Source organism: Fistularia commersonii, chromosome 3, assembly GCF_037954325.1.
Source record: "Fistularia commersonii isolate RoL2024-O1a breed Wild chromosome 3, RoL_Fcom_v1.0, whole genome shotgun sequence".
In the NCBI taxonomy this organism is placed as follows: domain Eukaryota; kingdom Metazoa; phylum Chordata; class Actinopteri; order Syngnathiformes; family Fistulariidae; genus Fistularia; species Fistularia commersonii.
In genome coordinates, this window is record NC_141286.1 from 14,957,674 (window position 1) to 14,978,439 (window position 20,766).

The 20,766-nt window shown below is 40.9% G+C and overlaps 3 protein-coding genes across 3 annotated transcripts; 2 read left to right on the forward strand and 1 right to left on the reverse strand.

Moving 5' to 3' along the window:
• The first annotated feature begins 431 nt into the window (after positions 1–431).
• Positions 432–3,068, forward strand: LOC147235641 (chymotrypsin B-like). The gene is made up of 7 exons (XM_086139475.1): positions 432–483; positions 1,539–1,633; positions 1,720–1,799; positions 1,997–2,078; positions 2,358–2,529; positions 2,604–2,734; positions 2,843–3,068. Exons 1-7 carry the CDS (start codon positions 432–434, stop codon positions 2,999–3,001), a joined length of 771 nt encoding a protein of 256 aa, XP_085995601.1. The 3' UTR covers positions 3,002–3,068.
• Positions 3,069–4,659: 1,591 nt separating this feature from the next.
• LOC147235642 (chymotrypsin A-like) lies at positions 4,660–6,239 on the forward strand. The gene is made up of 7 exons (XM_086139464.1): positions 4,660–4,711; positions 4,792–4,895; positions 4,988–5,067; positions 5,183–5,261; positions 5,331–5,511; positions 5,605–5,738; positions 6,016–6,239. The coding sequence occupies exons 1-7, from the start codon at positions 4,660–4,662 to the stop codon at positions 6,175–6,177; spliced, it is 792 nt and encodes a 263-aa protein (XP_085995590.1). The 3' UTR covers positions 6,178–6,239.
• Positions 6,240–6,722: 483 nt separating this feature from the next.
• Positions 6,723–7,601, reverse strand: agrp (agouti related neuropeptide). The gene is made up of 3 exons (XM_086139488.1): positions 7,416–7,601; positions 7,147–7,244; positions 6,723–7,067 (listed from the first exon to the last, which is right to left on the reverse strand). The coding sequence occupies exons 1-3, from the start codon at positions 7,546–7,548 to the stop codon at positions 6,876–6,878; spliced, it is 423 nt and encodes a 140-aa protein (XP_085995614.1). The 5' UTR covers positions 7,549–7,601; the 3' UTR covers positions 6,723–6,875.
• Between the last annotated feature and the right edge of the window lie 13,165 nt (positions 7,602–20,766).

Genomic DNA, 20,766 nt, shown 5'->3' on the forward strand with positions numbered 1-20,766 from the left:
ATCCAGTTTATCGCTATTTATCTATTGATAAGTTTCATAGACACTGGTCAGTTACACCATAACAGAAGTGATCACTTTTAAGAGACTGTTTAAAGACTTGTCTTATATTAACCCTCATATTATGTTAAGGGTCAATTTGACCCATTTCACCCATTGACCCAATGGGTCAAATTGACCCTTGACATAATATGAGGGATAAATTGATTGATTTGTAAATCTTGATTCTCTCACTCTTCTCTGCGTGTCCTACTCGAGGTTTGACTTGAAACCATGGGAGCCAAAGGTTGGTGTATGTGACCTCAGAGCACAGCCAGTCACCAAAGCAACAGGGTGACGACTGGTCTGGATAAGCTACGGTTTTCCTTGATTTGCTGAGGCTTGGTGGGTTTGGGGGATAAAAGGATTGCTTCGTCATCATTACTGGCATCATCATGGCCTTCCTCAGGATTGTCTGTTATCTAGCTTTCATAAGCGTCACCTATGGTAAGACTTTACTTTTATTCCTGACAGGACAATGACGTTAGTAGCAATACTGTGGTCAGGAAAATTCAACATTCAACCATTTACACGTTTTTATTTGAACAGAAAGAATCCGCATCATGGTAATATAGCCGATGTAGACAACCGGACAATGTTAATGTCTATTAATGCCTATTAATGCCTGCATCTTCACAGCCCTCCCGCTTAGATTTGATTACGATTCACGAGTCTACAAGTCAGTCGGATTCTATTATACGATGCAGGGTCTTAACCAGCTGGTAAAATCTGCCGTTCTTGACAATGGTATAAGGACTTAAGTCCTCTTCTATGAAAGCTCCCACAGACTGAGTTAACACCTGGGCTCTGTTGGACTTTGATGGCAACTTTTCACAGACTCGTCAGTCTTAGGTTGTGCCGGGTTACTAGTTGTCTTTTCATTGTTAACTGAGGCTAACATTAGCTCAGCGGGCCATCGGCTACTGTGGTTCCTCATATTAGGGGATATTACTGACGTATTTTATTTTTGCACGGCAAAGTTTATAAATAGCAATTGCAAACTTGTCCAGTTGATACTTGTTGGGAACTTGATAAAACCCAAAATGTTCCTGGATATCCACCTTCAGGCAGAAGTGGGAAACGCAACCATCAAACTTGTTTTAGTTTGAAATTAAAAATTGATTATGTGACTTAACTTCATTAATTGTGAATCATCCAATTAAGCATGTATGTGGATCTTTGAATTATTAATTTTTGGCATCTGTTACTGCAAATTGAGTAGTAATGCCCACTCTATTAACGTAGTCGGTAAACATCGATCAACATCAAACATCTGGCAAAAAAGAAAGGAAAAACAGCAAAGCCTGCACAAAGTCCGTATAAGTTTTCATCTGACATATTCGTTTTTCATCGTAAGGGGTTAAAAACTGACTCATAATTGAGTTTGAATTAATTATCTATCAATAAGAAATCCATTCAAATTTTTCTCATCATCTTTTTTTTAACTTTTCAATAAAGAACATGGAGGGAAAACAGGAATTTTCCTCTAAATGTGTTGTAAGGTTGTGGGAAGCCCGCCATTACCCCTGTGCTGAGTCGCATCATCCAAGGACAGGAGGCTTTGCCTCACTCGTGGCCCTGGCAGGTGTCTTTGCAGGTGAGCTGCCTGAGCTCCAACTCAGATAACTTCTACTACTTGTTTCCATTACTTCTATTCAGTGACATCCAATTTTTGCTTCTCAGAGAGTGAACGGTTTCCATTTCTGTGGAGGATCTCTGATCGCAGCCTCCTGGGTATTGACTGCGGCTGTTTGTGAAGTTAGGTGGGAGCAGAGCCCAAAGACGGACTCTTTGTTTGAATCTTGTCTCAAGAGTTTTGTAACTCGACATGAATATACTAAAAATACAGAATATAGACAAGGTCTGACTGAGAAATGAAATTTAACCTACAACAAAAAAGATGTTGCTCTTTGTAATAACATTTATAATGTGTAACTATCATCATTCCGAACAATTTCAGGTTAGACACGCGTGTGGTCGTCGGTGCTCACAATAAGGGCCAGAGCTCTATGGATAAGATCCAAATTCTCCAACCTCAGCAGGTGTGAAATACCAAAACAGAGGTTGCATGTTTTTTCCCATGTGGGCTCTCTTTAGGTTCTGTGTGTGTGTGTGTGTGTGTGTGTGTGTGTGTGTGTGTGGGGGGGGGGGGGGGGGGGGGTCATTGTCCACTGGTGTGAGTGAGAGTGAATGTGAATGGAGCGACTTGCAACCAGTCTGGTTTATCTTTGCCTTACTATCCCCAGATGGGATAGTACAGATTACAAATGGATGAATCATCAGAATGAGGCTTCTGACCCCAGGCCTCTCTTCCATTGCAGGTCTTTATCCATATGATCAATACAAACAAAAAAAATGCTATTTCCCTCATCAAGCTGGTCACTCCTGCCACCCTGAACTCCCATGTGTCCCTCATCTGTCTGCCTGACACAAACTATCAACCATTTAATATGGAATGCATTACCACTGGCTGGGGTGTGGTCCAGCATGATGGTGAGCTTCTGTCTTGCTACATTAAACACTGTGATGGCAGAGGTTTTATTTGTTGACGGCATTGTTTCCGACAGCTACTACTACTCCTGATGTGTTGCAGCAGGCCTACACCCCAGTGTTGGATGAGCCAAGATGTCGGAGCCACTTGCCATCCTATGACGTCACAATGATTTGTGCTGGAGCAAATGGCTCTGCTGCCTGCAAGGTGTATCCTCTTGATTACTGTTTTTTTCATTTCTAATTTCCTTCTCTTTGATGCCTGTTCTTAGATTCGACACAGACACTAATGCTGATTTCTGAATGGTCACTCTAGGGAGACTCAGGCAGCCCTTTGGTCTGTCAGATGAACAGCGAGTGGACTCTGGCTGGAATTGTCTCCTGGGGAAATCATGACTGCCCCATCAATTTACCTGCCGTGTATATTCGTGTGTCAGCATTTCGTGACTGGATAGACAAGACCATCGCTGTCTGAATACTGACCTGGACTCTCCCGGGGTCTGAGGCACTGGCATCATCAAATCTTGAAAATCATGTCAATAAAAATTTCTATATTAGTGACTGTTTGACTGATCTTTTGCTGTGTACTGTGACGGACGTTTATTCCAGTCAGTCCTGAATGACTGACTGACATTTCTACACATCAAAACCTCCTGATGCGGAACTGCTTGCATTTGAGATTAAAACTGCCTCTTCCGGGGCTCACTCCTGTAAGAATAGCCATCTAAAGTGAGTGCACTTGACTGGATTACAAAAGATTGCCACAGTGGAAGCACGGTGTCGAAAGTTCATCAAAAGTGTCAGCGCTAATATCACCTGATCATACAAATACTGGTGGAGCGATTGCAAAGATTAAAGGAATTTCTACAGCTAACCCCATTCATATATACATTATCACCATATAGACACTTACATAGTCTGGAATAGTGGAGTACATTCAAAATAGCGCGTTGCCGAAGAGCAAAACACTATTTCTTTGTAACGACCGAGCTTTCAGCTCAGAGCTTCAGCTCATCGTTGCATTCACCACATGGATTGTGAATGAGCCGGATCCGCTTGATGCTGTTCTGAGACGCTGACAACACAGTAATCACATTACTGTCCAGTTTATCCTGACGATATTTCCTGTGTCTTAATATCACTTTCTGGTGGGAATTTGGTGGAAAAAATTCTAATAGCTCAAGTTCAGCACCACTTTGACATTTTTTTTTTTCCAGCACCAGCATCAAAAACAGGCTTATATTACCTCTGCCAATGCTTGCCATTGGGATGATTTACCAAAGCAGACATCATTTGTCCATCTTGTCTTTTTAAAATGTTCCAGAACATTACAAAAATATCTTTTTACATCTCAGAACATCAAATTCATCCTTACAGCTTCATGATTTCAGTGACATAAAGGTCCATTCAGTTCAGTTCTATTCAGCAGTTGAATTCTATAACTTGTTCACAATTATAAATAACATGACAGAATTATGCCACTCTTCACGTTGAACTGTAGTTGACAATAACAACATCGGAATAGATTAAAATCCATAAACTCTCCAAGTGTTTTTATTGAATAGCAACAGAATACTAATTTTAAACCAACTGTGTTTTATCTCTTCTGAAAATACGATTCTGGTAATAAAATTCTGCTCATTCACTTAAACTTTAGTACATTATGTTTTGGAATGGGGTTCAGTGTAACATTTCCCACACTTGGAATTGCACAACAGCTAATGATGTTGATATTCATATTGTATAGTTGTGAATCATTGCTCTTGTGCTTACTCTTCACCAGAATAAGGCTCTTAACTCTATGTTAATTAAAAAAAAGGAAATAAAAAGCATTTTGCCGCTGGCCCTGATTGAGAAAGTTCTTCCTCTGTGGTATTTGTGTGTTACTGTCATCACAAACAAACTGACTCCATAAAGTTATATAGAAAGCTAATCAGTTCAAAAGTAAAATAATAAGGGTTAAAAAGTATTGGCAGTGTTTTACTCAAGTATAAGCCAGGACCACCTGTTCAATCTCCCACCCTGCTTGATAACCAGCCTCGCCCAGCGCATCCCCTCCCCTCGCCTCATCCAATCAGGTCACTGTGCTCTGCATAAATAGTAGTCGGGAGTGGAAGCCATCATGTTCGAGTCATGGCCTTCCTCTGGATCCTCTCTTGCCTCGCCTTCGCCGGCGCTGCCTACGGTGAGTCTCATGTCTAACACTCTGCATCTTCATACTGTGACAATGTTACAGTAACGATATTGTCATGGTTTTTCCATCAGGCTGTGGCACTCCTGCCATCCCCCCTGTCATCACCGGATACTCTCGTATCGTTAATGGTGAGGAGGCGGTGCCTCACTCCTGGCCCTGGCAGGTGTCGCTGCAGGTACACAAATGCACACACACACACACAAACACACAAACACACACACACACAAAACACTTGTAATGTCATGAAATGTTGCCTGTCTGTCACAGGATTACACCGGCTTCCATTTCTGTGGTGGCTCGCTCATCAATGAAAATTGGGTTGTTACAGCTGCTCACTGTAGTGTCAGGTGACCTTTGACCTTGTTCTAATCACCCATCAAACTGAACAAAGTTGACAGCTCAGGAAAAACGACTGATCTTCTTCAACTTATGTGCTGTTGATGCCTTCCCTCCCCCTTGCAGGACATCTCACCGTGTGATTCTCGGAGAGCATGACCGCTCCTCTAATGCCGAAGACATCCAGGTCATGAGGGTTGGTAAGGTGAGTCCCTCTGCTTGGTTTTAGCCTTGCCAGGACTTATCGCAAGTTAATTATTGAATATTCCTTCAGGTGTTCAAGCACCCCCGCTACAACGGCTACACCATCAACAATGACATCCTTCTGATCAAACTGGCAAGCCCTGCCCAGATGAACATGCGGGTGTCACCCGTGTGCCTGGCTGAGACCAGCGACAACTTCGCTGGTGGCATGAAGTGTGTGACCACCGGCTGGGGTCTGACACGCCACAACGGTGAGAAGCTCCAGTTAATCTGGTTGATCATTTTGGACTCATTGAGAAAATGAGTGTTTCCTCATCGATGAGTTTGATGGTGTCATTCTACAGCACCCGACACCCCCGCCCTGCTGCAGCAGGCTGCTCTCCCTCTGCTCACCAATGAGCAGTGCCGTCGTTACTGGGGCAACAAGATCAGCAACCTGATGATCTGCGCTGGTGCCTCTGGAGCCTCATCCTGCATGGTGGGCATCACTGCATAACATAAAATGCAAACACAACCTGACAAGTGAAAAACACAGTGGTTTCTGTAATTTAAAAAAAGTAAAAAAATCAACCAAACAACAAACCACAATGAGCAACTATGAGCAAACATTGCCTAAATGTCTGTCCTCATTCAGTATCTATACTTTGAGATATCAACACATGGTACCAGGTATTTTAAATCTAAGGTGGCTGTTTCTGAGAAATGTGTGAGGGAGATTCAAATTGTTTGATAACTATGTTTTGTGTATTCTTCAGGGTGACTCTGGTGGCCCTCTGGTGTGTCAGAAGGCTGGAGCTTGGACCCTGGTGGGTATTGTGTCCTGGGGCAGCGGAACCTGCACTCCCACCATCCCCGGTGTGTATGCTCGTGTGACCGAGCTCCGTGCCTGGGTGGACCAGATCATCGCCGCTAACTGAGCCCATCCTCTGTCTCCTGTAACACCGCACTATGTGACTTAAAATTAAACTTTGAATCTGGACATGTGCCTCTAGTTTTTTTTTTTTTCTCCACAATCAGCCAACAAACTTAGAATGAGGATACGAGCTTTGCCCTGCTGTGGCCGACTGTTGCGGGCCCTTGTGAATTTCCTGTGGACTCTTTGACCTGCATAGGCATACATTTTCCATGTGGGATTAAATATGTGTCTTTTTTTATTCATCATCAGCATCGATTTTAAAGTCTATAATCTTAAAATGTATTTGATACAATGTTGTGTGTGACCAAGCAGTTTCTTTTAAACCGGAAGAAGGTTTGCAGCAAATTTACGTATGTAAAATGACATGAAATGCTCGGTTTGAAAAGGAAAATTCCGTCTTTGCTCCTGTATGGTTACCACTTCCACCTATACACACATACACACTCACACTGACAAACACTTACACATCAGAATAATTTCCATATCACTTACACATCTCGTTCCGTTTGGAATAGCACTCTTAGCAAGAATTGTCAAAAAGGCTTTTCAGGAAATTTATTTCCACGCTTATATAGCAACCGCATAACCACCACATGAATACTATGAAATCATGAATTTCAGTATGTCTTATTTGCTAATGGAGGTTGGAGGTGGTGGGCAGCGCTCTTGCAACAGCTTGTTGTCGTTCTTTCCGGCAAGTCAGGTCCGTCTGGCTGGGCAGGTGTGACCCACGCGACGGCAGTAACAAATCGCATTGAAGAAGCGACAGTAGCAAGTGTCGCAAGGGTCACAGCACTGCAGCAGGAACCCGAGGCAGGACTGCTGGTGAGGGATGCAGCGGCGCGGTGATCGCATCATCCGACCCTGTAGCTGAGTGGAGGCCGACGAGTCCTGCAGACAGGAGGAGGCATGAGTTCGGACGGCTTGAGCTTCAGTCGCCCCGCTTTACCATCGCTGAGGCGGCGCCCACCTCATTGTCGGACGTGGCGTCTGACATGAAATGGTCCTCCGTGGTGCCGACAGGAATTAGACCCAGGTCGGTTCCAAAGTCTATGGCAGGGCTTCTTTCTGTGGGGTAGAAGACGGAATCCATCTGATCAATACATTTAGATGTGCAATACAAGTTCAGATCAGGCTGGATAATCAGGAGGAATGAATGGATTCAATTTAGGAACAAAAAAAATGACAGTTGGTGTCTCTACCCATAAATGCCAAACTGTGTCTGGTGGGATCACTGACCAGTGTCAGATAGGAAGGAAGGCCTGCCACGGTGATTCGCGCCGTTGTTAAGCTGGAGGTTTTCATGAACCAGAGTGGATGAGAGGTGGAGCACACTGACCGACCAATAACAGAGCAGCAGGGACCCGAACATCTTCGGGCTTTGGAAATGGGAAAAGATGGAGAAAAGAATGCAGCGCAGCTCTCAGTCTGGAAGCAGGAAAGGTAATGATTGTACTTTGATCGCCTGAAGTTTACGGTCTCATTCAACACTTTGCTTTCAGATTATTTGACACATTTGAATGATGACCTTTTGCTTTGGATTTAAATGCCTGGGTATACTACTCTGCAACTTTAGAGTGAAAAAAAGAGCAAAAATAAAAGTTGAAAATGTTAGTTTTTCATGAATTCTCAGAAAATTGTAAAATTGTACACATACATATGTTGATTTTTTCTCCTATATTGTAAAAAAAAAAAATGTGTGGATTTCTTCTTTCTTTTTTTCTTTTATCCCAGTTCACACCATTCCAGTTTGGTACATTTTGGTACAAGAGTTGATCAGCAGAAACAAGGTCTAAGGGGGCTGTTATGCAAGCATATGTTAGGGTCTGCCGATCAACTCTTACATTCACACAACAAGGCACAATAACCTAGACCCTCCCAAAACTCTGGCAGTTATATTCGGAAACTCCCAACAGGTCATTAGAACTAAAGAAGCCTCTCAGATGCGGGGTGAAACATCTTCAACTGAAGAGATTCAAGTTCTTTTGCCACGGCAAGAAGATTTCAACTAGAATTTACCGTGACCTAGATTACCTCCACAGACACGTACATTTGAAATATATGTAGGTGTCAATAATCACAGGCTTTTTGTTTTAACAGAAAAAATGGCAACCTATCAACAAATTTTCTGTATTTTACATATGGAAAAACAAATTCCAAACGAATATTCAATATCAACAGAGATAAGACTATCGTCTTTAACTCCTAAATTATGTATTTTAAGGCAAGAACAGCGATGATTAAGTACATAAAATCTATTTAAATGAAGATAAAATTTATGTTTTTCTCAGCTGAAGACCCCTCGGCGTCCCCAATCTCAATTTCGAAATAACTTAAATAAGCAGAAGGCCAGGCAAAATCGAATGACATACAGAATTGGCTCACGTCACCATCTCATCAGGTTTCAGGGGTAAAAGTGTTTGAGATAGAAATTGGAGGAAAGTAACTCACCTGTTGCTGCAGATCTTTGCATTCATCCACAGAGCTGCCAAATGGCCATTTAAAGGACATCATGAGACCAGCTGTGGGGGCATGGTCAACCTCTCTTCGTCATCGATTAGACATCTGTCAAGAAATATTGCAGGCTTTTTCATGTACCTGTGCTTGTGTATGTGTGTTTGTGAATGGGTTTCGTGTGGAGGCACAAACATCACGTAATTTCCAATTACGATTAACGCTATGGACAACATGGAAAAACCAAAGACCTTCCTCTTTGCTCCTGGAATTTGAAGATATGCAGTTGTAATGTTTCTTGAAATGTCTTAAATGACATTATAACGAGTATATCATCTTTATCATCATCATCACTGGAGCACAAAAAAAATGTAGGTATTCTTGTTCTCTGGATGAAAATAATTAACTAATGGAACCATGGCCAGCTTTTCACCTTTGAAGAAGGGATGGAGTTTTGGAAGACAACAACATAAAGAGCAAGGAAAAGAAAACAAAGTTAACCCTTTCGCTGTGAACTAACATGCTTCAAATGAAGAGACGACAAGACACACAAGGTAGATGAGGAAATAGAGTAAATGTGTTTGTTGTGTGAGCGCCGAGCCACATTCCCGATGTTCCTGTCCTTGTAGCCTTTAATTAGCTGATGTTTCCGCCTCTCACGCTACAGGTCCTCCAACCTGTTTGTGGGTTCCATTGCCGTTGTTTGATACAGAACATTAGTTCAGCCGCCCAGCTCATCATCTTCATTAAACTCTTACTCGTCCTCCCTCCGCGACCAGATTCTCTGAACTGTGACATGAATGTGACATCATTGCTGCACTTATGTGTAAATTAAATCAGAGGTCAAGGTCCATCAGCAGAAAACAACAAAAATAAAACAAAGAGTTTATATTCATTCTGTGTTGAGCAACTGCTACTATGGTAACCAGGCACTTTTTCTTCCGGTCATCAGGACTTTATCATTGACCTGATGAATTGAGTAGCTTTCAGGCACAGCCACAAGGTCAGTGCAGAAGCCCAGGAGCTCGGGTCTGTGACCACCATGTTGTTGCCTGGAAATTCGCGGAGGCGCTTTTCCAACCTACGTTATTCCACGGGAGCACAACATCTCTTCACTTCCTTATTTCTGGATTTATTCTAAACCAAAAAAACACCCCATGCAATTGATTCTAGATGAAGGAGACAACATTTTTGCAGGTCAGTTAAAATCAAGAATGCACAAAAAAACAATAATCAACAATAATATGCCCATATGGCCATGGGTATATCCCATATGCCCAAATGCCCATATCCATAGAGTATCCATATCCATATATAGAGTCAAAGGTCTGAGATGTTCAGTTGTCTTGGCTTTAGATATCCTATAACTTACAGGTATAAATCAGTCATTGTTAGTGGTTAATTTAAATTGGCAGCCTCTCAGTTATCCAACCATGCAGGAGATGCATATGAAGTTTGTGAAGAAAAGGAAACTAACATAATGATAATGATAATGATAATAATTCCCTTTTGGCAAATGGGCCCTGTCTAACTTTGTCAATAGACACACTGGATGTATCTCTGTGTGTGTTTTAGATGAGGTCACAGTTGTAGGAGAAGCTTTAGGTGGCACCAGAGGATGCAGCAGGCTGTACAGAATGTACCACATGGAGGGTGGACTTCTGGACAGGGTTAACACACATAAACACACACACGCACACACACACACACACACACACACACACACACACACACACACACACACACACACACACACACACACACACACACACACACAACCTACCCTTTCGTGTCTTTCCTTGACTTAACCAGTCAAATGTCCCCATGAGGACTACTCTATAAGATCAGTTTTTGTACCTCCACAAGTCACCGGGCGACAGAAATGTGTCAATTTATGTTTAAATTACCTCAAAGGAAAACAGAAGAACATCTAAACACACTGGGTTCATTTTTGGAATTGCTGCCCTGACGTCTGGATGTTTTCATCCAGCTGTTATACTGCTGTGCTGCTGCTCCCAGGCTTCTGAGCTACTCAAAGTGCAAAAAAAAAAAAAAAACTAAACTGAAATACCAGACGCTACAGTTCATAAAATACCATACATTTTAATGTAAGTGCATAGAGGATGTTTGCTCCAATGACAAAGTTAACTATAAACGAATATAACGTGTTTAGTCTTGAAAATCCAGAGCACAAAAAAGGTGGTGAAATTCCTGAGTATAACTGGCACAAGGCACGTACTCTGACATCTAGTGGCAATTAGTAAAACTACAACTTAAATGCCTAGTTGCAATGAATGTAAGTTTAGTACTAAAGCAAAACATATTTAAACCACAAGATAAATCATTCTGTCAAATGCAAAGAACCTTTATCGAATCCCTTTTGTAGCTTTGGAGCCCTGGGATATTCAAGATGCTTCAAATGCAGTTCATCTTGAATATTAGTTGAAATTTCATCAATAAAATAAAATAAAATAAAATAAAATAAAATAAAATAAAATAAAATAAAATAAAATAAAATATTCAACTTTACAAGTAACTGAAATAAGTACAAGTGGAAAATTGTGTACTTAAGTCGACATTTTGGTCATGATAAGTTAATAGCAAGATGTGAGATTGAGGTTGGAAGGAAATTTATCAGAAATATCTTTTTATTTTAGTAAGAAATTCATAACAAACAACTAATGCATATCATATTTTGGGCCTATCTCATATTCCATGTACAGCTGCAGGAAAGATTCCCAACCTCCTCTAAACAGAACAACATGTTAAATGTTTGTGTATCACTTCATAATTACCAGACTGTGAACTCAAAAATAGAAACATTTTCAACTCTTTTCTCATTTTTCTCATTTTCATTTACAACTTTTGTTGAGTAGAGCCCCAACGTATAAAGCCCATGCGTTACATGGGGTTTATACATTTAAGACTGTTGTAAGCGATACTGTGAGATACTTTTCCCTGATTGTTAGGTAAAGAGCACTTTCATTGCTCAGCAAACAGTTATCTGGATGAGAATCCTGCCATTCTTTCATCATTCTTTTTTATTTCTATTGGACGAACAAGTCTTCTTCTCCTTTCGGCTTTTCCCTTCAGGGGTGGCCACAGCGAATCAACCTTCTCCATCTCACCCTATTCTCTGTATCCTCCTCTCTCAAACCAACTACGTCACTATGTCCATAAATTTTCTCTTTGGTTTTTCCTCAGAACTCCTGCCTGGCAGCTCCAATTCCAGCATCCAATATACCGATATAGTCACCATCCCTCCTCTGAACATGACTGAACCATCTCAGGCTGGCTTCTCTGACCTTCTCTCCAAAACATATAACATGTGCTGTTCCTCTGATAGACTCATTCCTGATCCTATCCATTCTGGTCACTCCCAAAGAGAACCTTAGCATCTTCATCCCTGCGACCTCTAGCTCTGCCCCCTGTCTTTTCGTCATTGTGACTGTTTCTAGACCATACAGCATTGCTGGTGTAACTACTGTCTTGTACACCTTTCCTGTCATTCTGGCTGATAGTCTTCTATCACATAGTATCCCTGACATTTTTCTTCACCCATTCCAACCTGCTTGAGCCTGTCTCTTCACTTCTTTTCCACACTCCTCGTTGCTCTGGACTGTTGACCCCAAGTACCTGAAATCCTCCAACTTCTTGATCACCACTCCCTGTAGCCTCACTGTTCCACCTGAGTTCCTCTCATTCATACACATATATTCTGTCTTGCTGCAAGTAACTTTCATTCCTCTACTTTCCAGTGCATATCTCCACCTTTATAGATATTCCTTTAACCTGTTCTTTACTCTCACTGCAGATCACAATATCATCTGCAAACATCATGGTCCATGAAAATTCCTCTCTAACCTCATCTGTCAGCCTGTCCATCACATTGCAAACAAGAAGGGGCTCAGAGCTGATCCCCAATGGAGTCCCACCTCCACCTTGAACTTTTCTGCTTCCCATACAGCACTCCGCACAACTGTCTCACTGCTATCATACATGTCCTGCACCAGTCCAACATACTTCTCTGCCACTCCAGATTTCTTCATACAATACCAGAGCTCCTCTCTTGGCACCCTGTCATATGCTTTTTTTAGGTCTACAAAAGCACAATGCAGCTTCCTCTTTCCTTCTCTGTACCTCTCTATTAGCATTCTCAAAACAAATACTGAATCTGTAGTACTCTTTCTAAGCATGAAGCCATACTGTTGTTCACAAATGCTGACTTCTGCTCTCAGTCTAGTTTCCGCTACTCTTTTCCATAACTTCATTTTATGGCTCATATACTTTGTCCCTCTATCGTTGCAGCAATTCTGCAACATCCTCCTTCTTCTTAAAAATCCACTACTCTTTCCTATAATTTAATTGAATGGCTCACCATCATTCTTCAGGCATCTCCTCACTCTCTGAGATCCTGTTGAATGATCAAGTCAGAAACACTACGGCTGCCTTTCTTAGACACATCTCACACCTTTACACGGGGCGCTAAAAATTGGAGCACCAAACATGCTCACACTAACAATGCCAGGCGGGTACCCCCAGATGACCAAAGTAACAATATCACAACAATATCGGAACAATAGCACTTTCAACTTGCAAAAGACATATTTTATTGCCTGTTTATATATTGTATAGTTATTTTATTGCCTATCTGTGTATTTTATATATATTGTCTATTTTATACAGTTTTATATTTGTATTGCACAGGACTACAGATGGAAATTAGCTATGAGCTATAATCTGGTACAAACATCTCTGCCTCTGTGCTTAATGTATTTGTACACTGTCCTAATAAACTTCTAAACAAACAAACAAACAAACAAACACTTCCACACCTCCACAGGCATATCATCAGGACCAACTGCCTTTCCACTGTTCATCCTCTTCAGTGCCTTCCTCACTTCACTTTTACTAACCTCTTCTACCTTGTGGTCTACAATTGTCACCTCATCTTCCCTTGCCTCTCTTTGATTTTCTACATTTATCAGCTCTTTAAAGTACTCTTTCTATCTTCCTATCGCTCTTCTAGCATCTTTCAATGCATTTCCCTCTCTATCCTTAATCACCCGGACCTGCTGTACATCCTCTCCATTATCTCTCTGTTTCGGCAACCTGTATAGATCATTCTTTCCCTCCTTACTCTCCAACCGAGCATACAGGTCTTCATACGCCCTTTGTTCTGCCTTTGCTACCTCTATCTTTACCTTAAGTTGAATCCCCCTGTACTCCTGTCTGTTCTCCTCAGTCCTCTCAGTGTCTCACTTCCTCTTTGCTAACCAACTTCTCTGTATACATTCCTGTGCTTTCTCATTTCACCACCAAGTCTCCTTATCAACTTTCCTTCCGGATGACACACCAAGTACTTTCCTACCTGTCTCCCTGATAACACTAGCTGTAGTAGTCCAACCATCTGGAAGCTCTCTCTGACCACCCAGACCCTTTCTCAACTCCTCCCTGAAAACGATAAAACGCTCTTCCCTTTTCAGCTTCCATCACTTTGTCCTTTGCGCTGCCTTTGTCCTCTTGATCTTCTTGTCACCAGACTCATCCTACAAACCACTATCCTATGCTGTCTGGCTACACTCTCACCTACAACTACTTTGCAATCACTGATCTCTTTCACGTTACCTCGTCTATACAAGTTGTAGTGTAACTGTGTGCTCCTACCTCCGCTCTTATAAGTTACTCAATGTTCCTCTCTTTTCTGGAAAAAAGTGTTCATCACAGCCATTTCTATCCTTTTTGCAAAATCTACCACCATCTGTCCCTCTGCGTTCCTGTCCTGTATACCAAATCTGCCCATCACTTCTTTGCCCCCTCTATTGCCTTCACCAACATGCCCATTGAAGTCTGCACCAATTTCCACTCTCATCTCTGGGGATATTCTGCATCACTTCATCTAGCTCATTCCAGAACTTCTCCTTCTCCTCAAAGTAACATCCTACCTGCGAGAAATAGCCACTAATAACACTGAGCATCACACCTTCAATTTCCAGTCTCACACTCTTAAGTCTATCTGACATTCTTTTCAACTCCATATGTTCCTAACAAACTCCTCCTTCAAGATAACTCCTACTACATTTCTCCTCATGTACCATGATAGTACAACTTAAAGCCTGCTCCTAAGCTTCTAGCCTTACTACCTTTCCACCTGGTCTTGTGGACACACAGTATAATCTCTTTCCTTCTCTGCATCATGTCAACCAACTCTCCACCTTTTCCTGTCATAGTCCCAATCTTCAAAGTCGCTACTCTCAGTCCCAGTCTTGCCTTTCCTCTTCTCTCTCTGCTTCCGAACACACCTTCCTCCTCTCCTTCTTTAACCTACAGTAACCCAGTTTCCATTGGTTCCGTGTTGGTCATTGGTACTTATGGCAGCCATTGTTAACCTGGACCTCGACCGAACCAGTATGATCTGGTTATTATTATTGATTTGCATGTTTGGTTTTGGCAAATTTCCTGATACCACTCTTGCGTTTATCTGGGCTTGGGACAGGCGCAGGGAGACACCAGCCTGTGCCCTCCTGAAGCTGCATTCTACTGAACAAACAAGTGTCTTCTAAAAGCAACAGCCATGAAAAAATCCACAAATCTTAAATGTGTCTGTATGAGTTTGTGTTCATCTGTGTGTATGTGTTTATGTGTATAATAGATATCTACTTTTCTTTTTTTTATAAATGGCGTGACCTCTTTTCTCTTATAAATAAAATAAAATAAAATAAAATAAAATAAAATAAAATAAAATAAAATAAAATAAAATAAAATGATCTATCTGTATGGACTCAAGATTTTGAAAATCAAAAAAATTGGGATCAAGGAGAGAAGTTGAATTGGAAGAAAAAAGTTTCAAACACAAACGTAATATAGGAGAATGAAGGATACAGGTCATTTTCTTGCACTAGATGGCAGTAGAACACAGGAATAAACAATTGAACTTAAGCCAACCTAGTAATGATACAAATTTTTGCATAAAGACATACATGGGAAAGAGAAACACACACTCACACATACTGATGGCCTGCTCCCCTCCTCCCTTAACTGGAAATATAACATTTATGACAAAGCAATGACATGGGGAAACACGATTGGCTGATGTACTGCGTGCTATTCATGTGCTTGTCTTCCTGCCCTCCGTCTCTGCCCGTCAGACATTCGCTCATCTATAATTAAGGCTGGATATATACCAACAGCGCCTGTTATACATAAGCACAACTCGGAGGAGGAGAATTTGTTCAATACCAAATGACCAGGGTGTAAAAATGTCTCTGCTCCTGCATTTTATTATTTTTCACGTCCAATCATAAGAAGAACCAAAATGAATGACAAAAATGAAAAAGGCCTCTGTAAAATGAAAAAAAAAGTTAGTGAAAGGATAAGTGGATTGATGTCCCTGTTCAGAAATCAAATTTAAGAATGAAATTGAATGTATGACAGTGACAAAATAATAAACATGGAATTAAAAGTTGAGGCTGAATATGTTTTTTTAGTTTTTGTTTCAGTTAAGACACACACTTTAAATACATATATGTATGTATGTACATATGTATGTATGTATATATACATATATGTATGTGTGTGTTTATATTTTTATATATATCTGTATGTACATATGTATGTATATATGCATGTATATACATATACACACACACACATACACACACACACATATATATATATATATATATATATATATATATATATATATATATGTATATATATATATGGTTATACCATATATACTGAGCTGGAATATTTGGAGCTGGAATATTTGGAAATACCTCCATATTTGGAGCTGGAATATTTGGAAATTCCTCCATCTGGGAGTTTGGAGAGATCAAATTGATTGTTTCCCATTGCGACAAGACATTAAAAACGTAAAATAGCTCTCTGAATGTTTGCCCGAACGGCACTGGTACGCTTTTATATTTTTCCGAGCTTTTTTTTTTTCCCACTGAAGAGTCAGGCATTTAGTTGCGCTCTATTGCTTCAAGCTCCCAAGAAAGACAGGAGTAAAAGCTGCAAGTCTTAGTACCAAACATGCCCTTTGTCTCCTAACTGAGACTGATTAGTACATCAGCTTACACTTTTCTTTTACCTCTTTACCCCTTCATTTGTTCCCCTGGCTCTAATTATCAGGACACACGGGAAAGTGGCACCCCTCACTGACTTGGATGGGGGGGAGGGATTGAAGAGCTGCAGCGAATCCCTGAGGAGCCCTGCTTGTTAATCGGATGGATCGGGCTTGGCATGCAGGGAGAGAAGCCTGGCAGCCAACGGTGGACAACAAGAGACGCCTCACTCTCACTCCACCAAAACAAATGTGGAGCAGATGCAAAGTCCTCTACTGTAAATAGCCCGAGAGTCCATCTCCAAGCAAGGGTTTATCTCTACACCGTCACTCTGACAAAACCTCGGCAAAGCATATGTGAAGTGGGACTGATTTCAGGGTGGAAGCAAGTGAGCGGCTTTACTTACAAGGTTTTTCAGAACTAGAGCTGCTCTGGAAGCAGAAATAATCCTACTGAATAACCAGGAAAGGGGATTGATGGTTATTTATCTCATATAACACTGTGTGCCTGTAGAGGCCTTTTTATGAGGGGCCTATAAGTGTGGATTTATTACACATTTAAATTTTTAGGGATCTAATATTGATGTCAGTAATTTTTACTTACACGCAACGGGACACATTATTACTGGGCAAATCAAATCTAGTGGTTCAGATTATGAGTTGAAGATCAACCTTTCAAGACAGGGTTACAACACTGTTACAACACAGTTATAACAGTCCTACAGCCTAATAATTGCATCGACCGTAAAGTTCACAGTGACTGCAACTCCCCACACTTGGGAATTTCAGAACTGCTCTGCCAAATTCATTCGGTAACAATTCTCAGATCTTGTCACTGTCTTTGGGCAGAGAAGTGAACAGAAACTTTTTTTTTAATTTATTTTAATTGTAATAAAATTAATGTATGAATGACTGTTTAACAAAAATTACATCCCACATAAATAAATGAATGGACTATTCTATCGGTAAGGCATCATGAATCACTCTGTGTTGCTGGGAAGATAAATTAACGGCTCCTTTAAGGAGGTGTTTACTCATTGTTGTTGACTTTCACAATTATGCATGTTTTCTATCCGACATGTTTGAGTTTGGGGGAAACACGCGTCTGCGGTGGTGTGGAGGAGCCACAGTGGCAGATGGGCGACGTGGGTGACCGCGGCAGTTAGCTGACTGTAAACTGTCCCGCAGGAGTTGAGAAACAACTGCTCAGGCAAAGGGGTGCGTCTTCCCTTCAGCCGTTACAGTCCAGATGCCTTTCAGCTTTACTTCCTTGATCTCTTTTTTTGTTGTGAAGATGTTGATTTTCCTGTCCACGACAGTAATTTCATTCCTGTTTTTAAACTCTTAGTTTCTGCCCTGAAACAAAGTGGACCGTCTTCCTCACGTTGCCCAGATCCTTTGTCTCGGGTGGGGGTGGGGGGCTGAAATATCTCCCTCCGAATCTGCTCCAGTGAATAGTATGAAAATGGTATAATTCATCATGAGTCATTTCTCTCCATTGGGAAAATCCATGCCGCCATGACAACCACTTCACCAATTCAGTAAACTTTGTGTGACTGGGATGGAGAGCAAAGATGGCCAACAAGTGAACTAACAGGAATACGGGAAGTGGAAACGTTCTCCCCTAACCGTCAATGGACAAAAAGGAATTCTATCCGCGTCGCCAGTGACAACCCTCATTGAATGTAAATAAGGGGTAGATCATTCGAAGATGAAATCATAGCGAAATCAGAAATCGGCGTTAAAAAGAAGAGGGGCTGATAAGAGGACGATGAGTGGCAGCAGAACGCTGCAGCTGAAGGACCGACATGCTCCAGCTATCATTCTCCTGAAATGTGCTGCATTTGGCTGCTTTCACCTCGGCAAGTGCTTCATCCACTCTGCTCCTTTTCTCATCTTAACATTTTCCAGCGCACACACACACACACACACACACACACACACACACACAATCATACCCTCCAAACACACAGCCTCCACGTTCTGTCCATCAAGTTGCCTCCACAGCTTGGCCACATTTCATGTATGCCAGCCGCTTGTGTCCGAGGTTTATCGCTCCATCGGGCCACTCTGGACCGCGTAATAGAATGACATCGTGCTCCCTGTCCAATCACACGTCTCGTCTACGTCAGACGAATGCTAGCAAGGCCCCAGTACACAATCTGTGAAGCAATTTCAAAATAAAACCAAAGTTCTGTCCAGGTGAAATATAAAAGTCTTCATATCCTGCTGCTGTTCATGATAATTTCAGAATGACACCTTTAAGGGTTAATCCTGGTGTTTTTAGCTGGGTCCCCATTTTTTTCCATGGTACCCCAAAATTCTTGTTCAGGGTAGAACAATTCCGACAACTGTCATTTCAATGAATGACTTCATAACAAGCAAGTCGGACGAAAAAAGGTCTGTTTTGGATCAATTCATATAATTTGCCTGGTTTGCGAAAGAATTTGTGACATCAAAGTAATACCATTGGTCAACTTAGACAAATCCCCCCTGCAGACATATTGTTCTGCGGGGGGAGATATTTTCATGATTTATAAATTGATGTTATATCATCAGTTATTCACTGTATATTGGGGCGATATTACAATATGTATTTACCGTGATATTACAGATGATAAATGCTGCAATACAATGAAAAGGGAGTGATGCATTTTGATTTAAGAAAAAAAAAATCATCAGGAGCTTTTATGCAGAAAGAAATGGTGAACAATGGAATGGAAACATTTGTTAGAGAAAAATAACAGGTTAAGTGATTTTGTGATGTACTAATGACCTCCCCCTCATGGCATCTTTAAGTCTTTTACATGTACATCCTCTGCCATTTAGCTTGATAGCATGTGTTCCATGGGTTTATTCATGACCTATAAAGTAATAAAAGAATTTATAAGAGCTCATTTGACAGCAGGTGCTGAGCAATGATGAGCAGTTATTATGCTTCAAATGAAAGGGTTTTTTATGAGCCTGCACTTTATTGAAAGACCTTTGATTCACAGAAATTTGATAACGTGGTATTGTTATTTTAATACTTCTATATATTCATTTTATTTTCTGAAATAGAGAGATATTGCTGTTACAGAAATATTGTGGTAAACCCACAAAGCTCAATCTTTGGGAATGTTGAAATATTCCCAAATTGATCACTCTAATGCACCCCTGGTCAGTGTCGGCGTTGCTATTTATTTTCAGTGGCATGGAAATGCATAGATTTTTTCATTCAATTTTATTTTATTTAACAAATAGGTGTTTTGTGCCAAGATGGAATAATAACATTTCAATGGGATGAAAAAGGTTGAAAACCGATCTAGAACATTATATTGCATAAAAATTTTTTAATAACACATGCATGATGGCATGCATTGGGGAAGTGTGCGTGTGTTGGGGGAGTATAAACTACACGTCCCTTTTTTGTGTTCATAAATACACAGAACAATTAATGAATAATACACTTAGACGTTTATTAAATTAGTCCCGCCTAGGGATTCTAGTTGTAGATCTTAGAGTAAATTAAGGAGAGTCATCAAAACCGCAGGCACTATTATCAAAACTACAGTTGAACTTCATAGATATTGCAGGTTAAAATTCCAATGATAAATAATAATCATAAAAATCATAAAAAGTCATGGCTCTGTAAAAGGCTGATAGCTATAAACTGCCTTTTTCTGTCTATCCACTTGGTTTAGCCTTTGTAGACAGAACAACATGGGCATTATGTCATTGGCTGATCTGCGACGTATTTTTTCAAAAAGAGCAAAAAAATAGCAATATCTATTTATTTTAATTTTCAATCCACCTCTTGCACCAGCCCCTTTCCATCTCCAGTCAGAGGTAAACTGTGACCCCAGTCAGCTACTAGTTCTCTTTCCTCTGAAAATACAAAAATCTATTTCTCTGTGTTTTAAATGATGGGCTGACAACCTTATTGCTTTTTAAATTAGAATAAAACTTTAAGGCTGTTTCCATCATTCATTCATTAGTTCATTATCTGCCGCTCATCCTGCATTCAGGATCTCAGGGCTGCAGGAGCCTATCCTAACTGGTTGCCTATCTCACTCTCTAATTTCACAC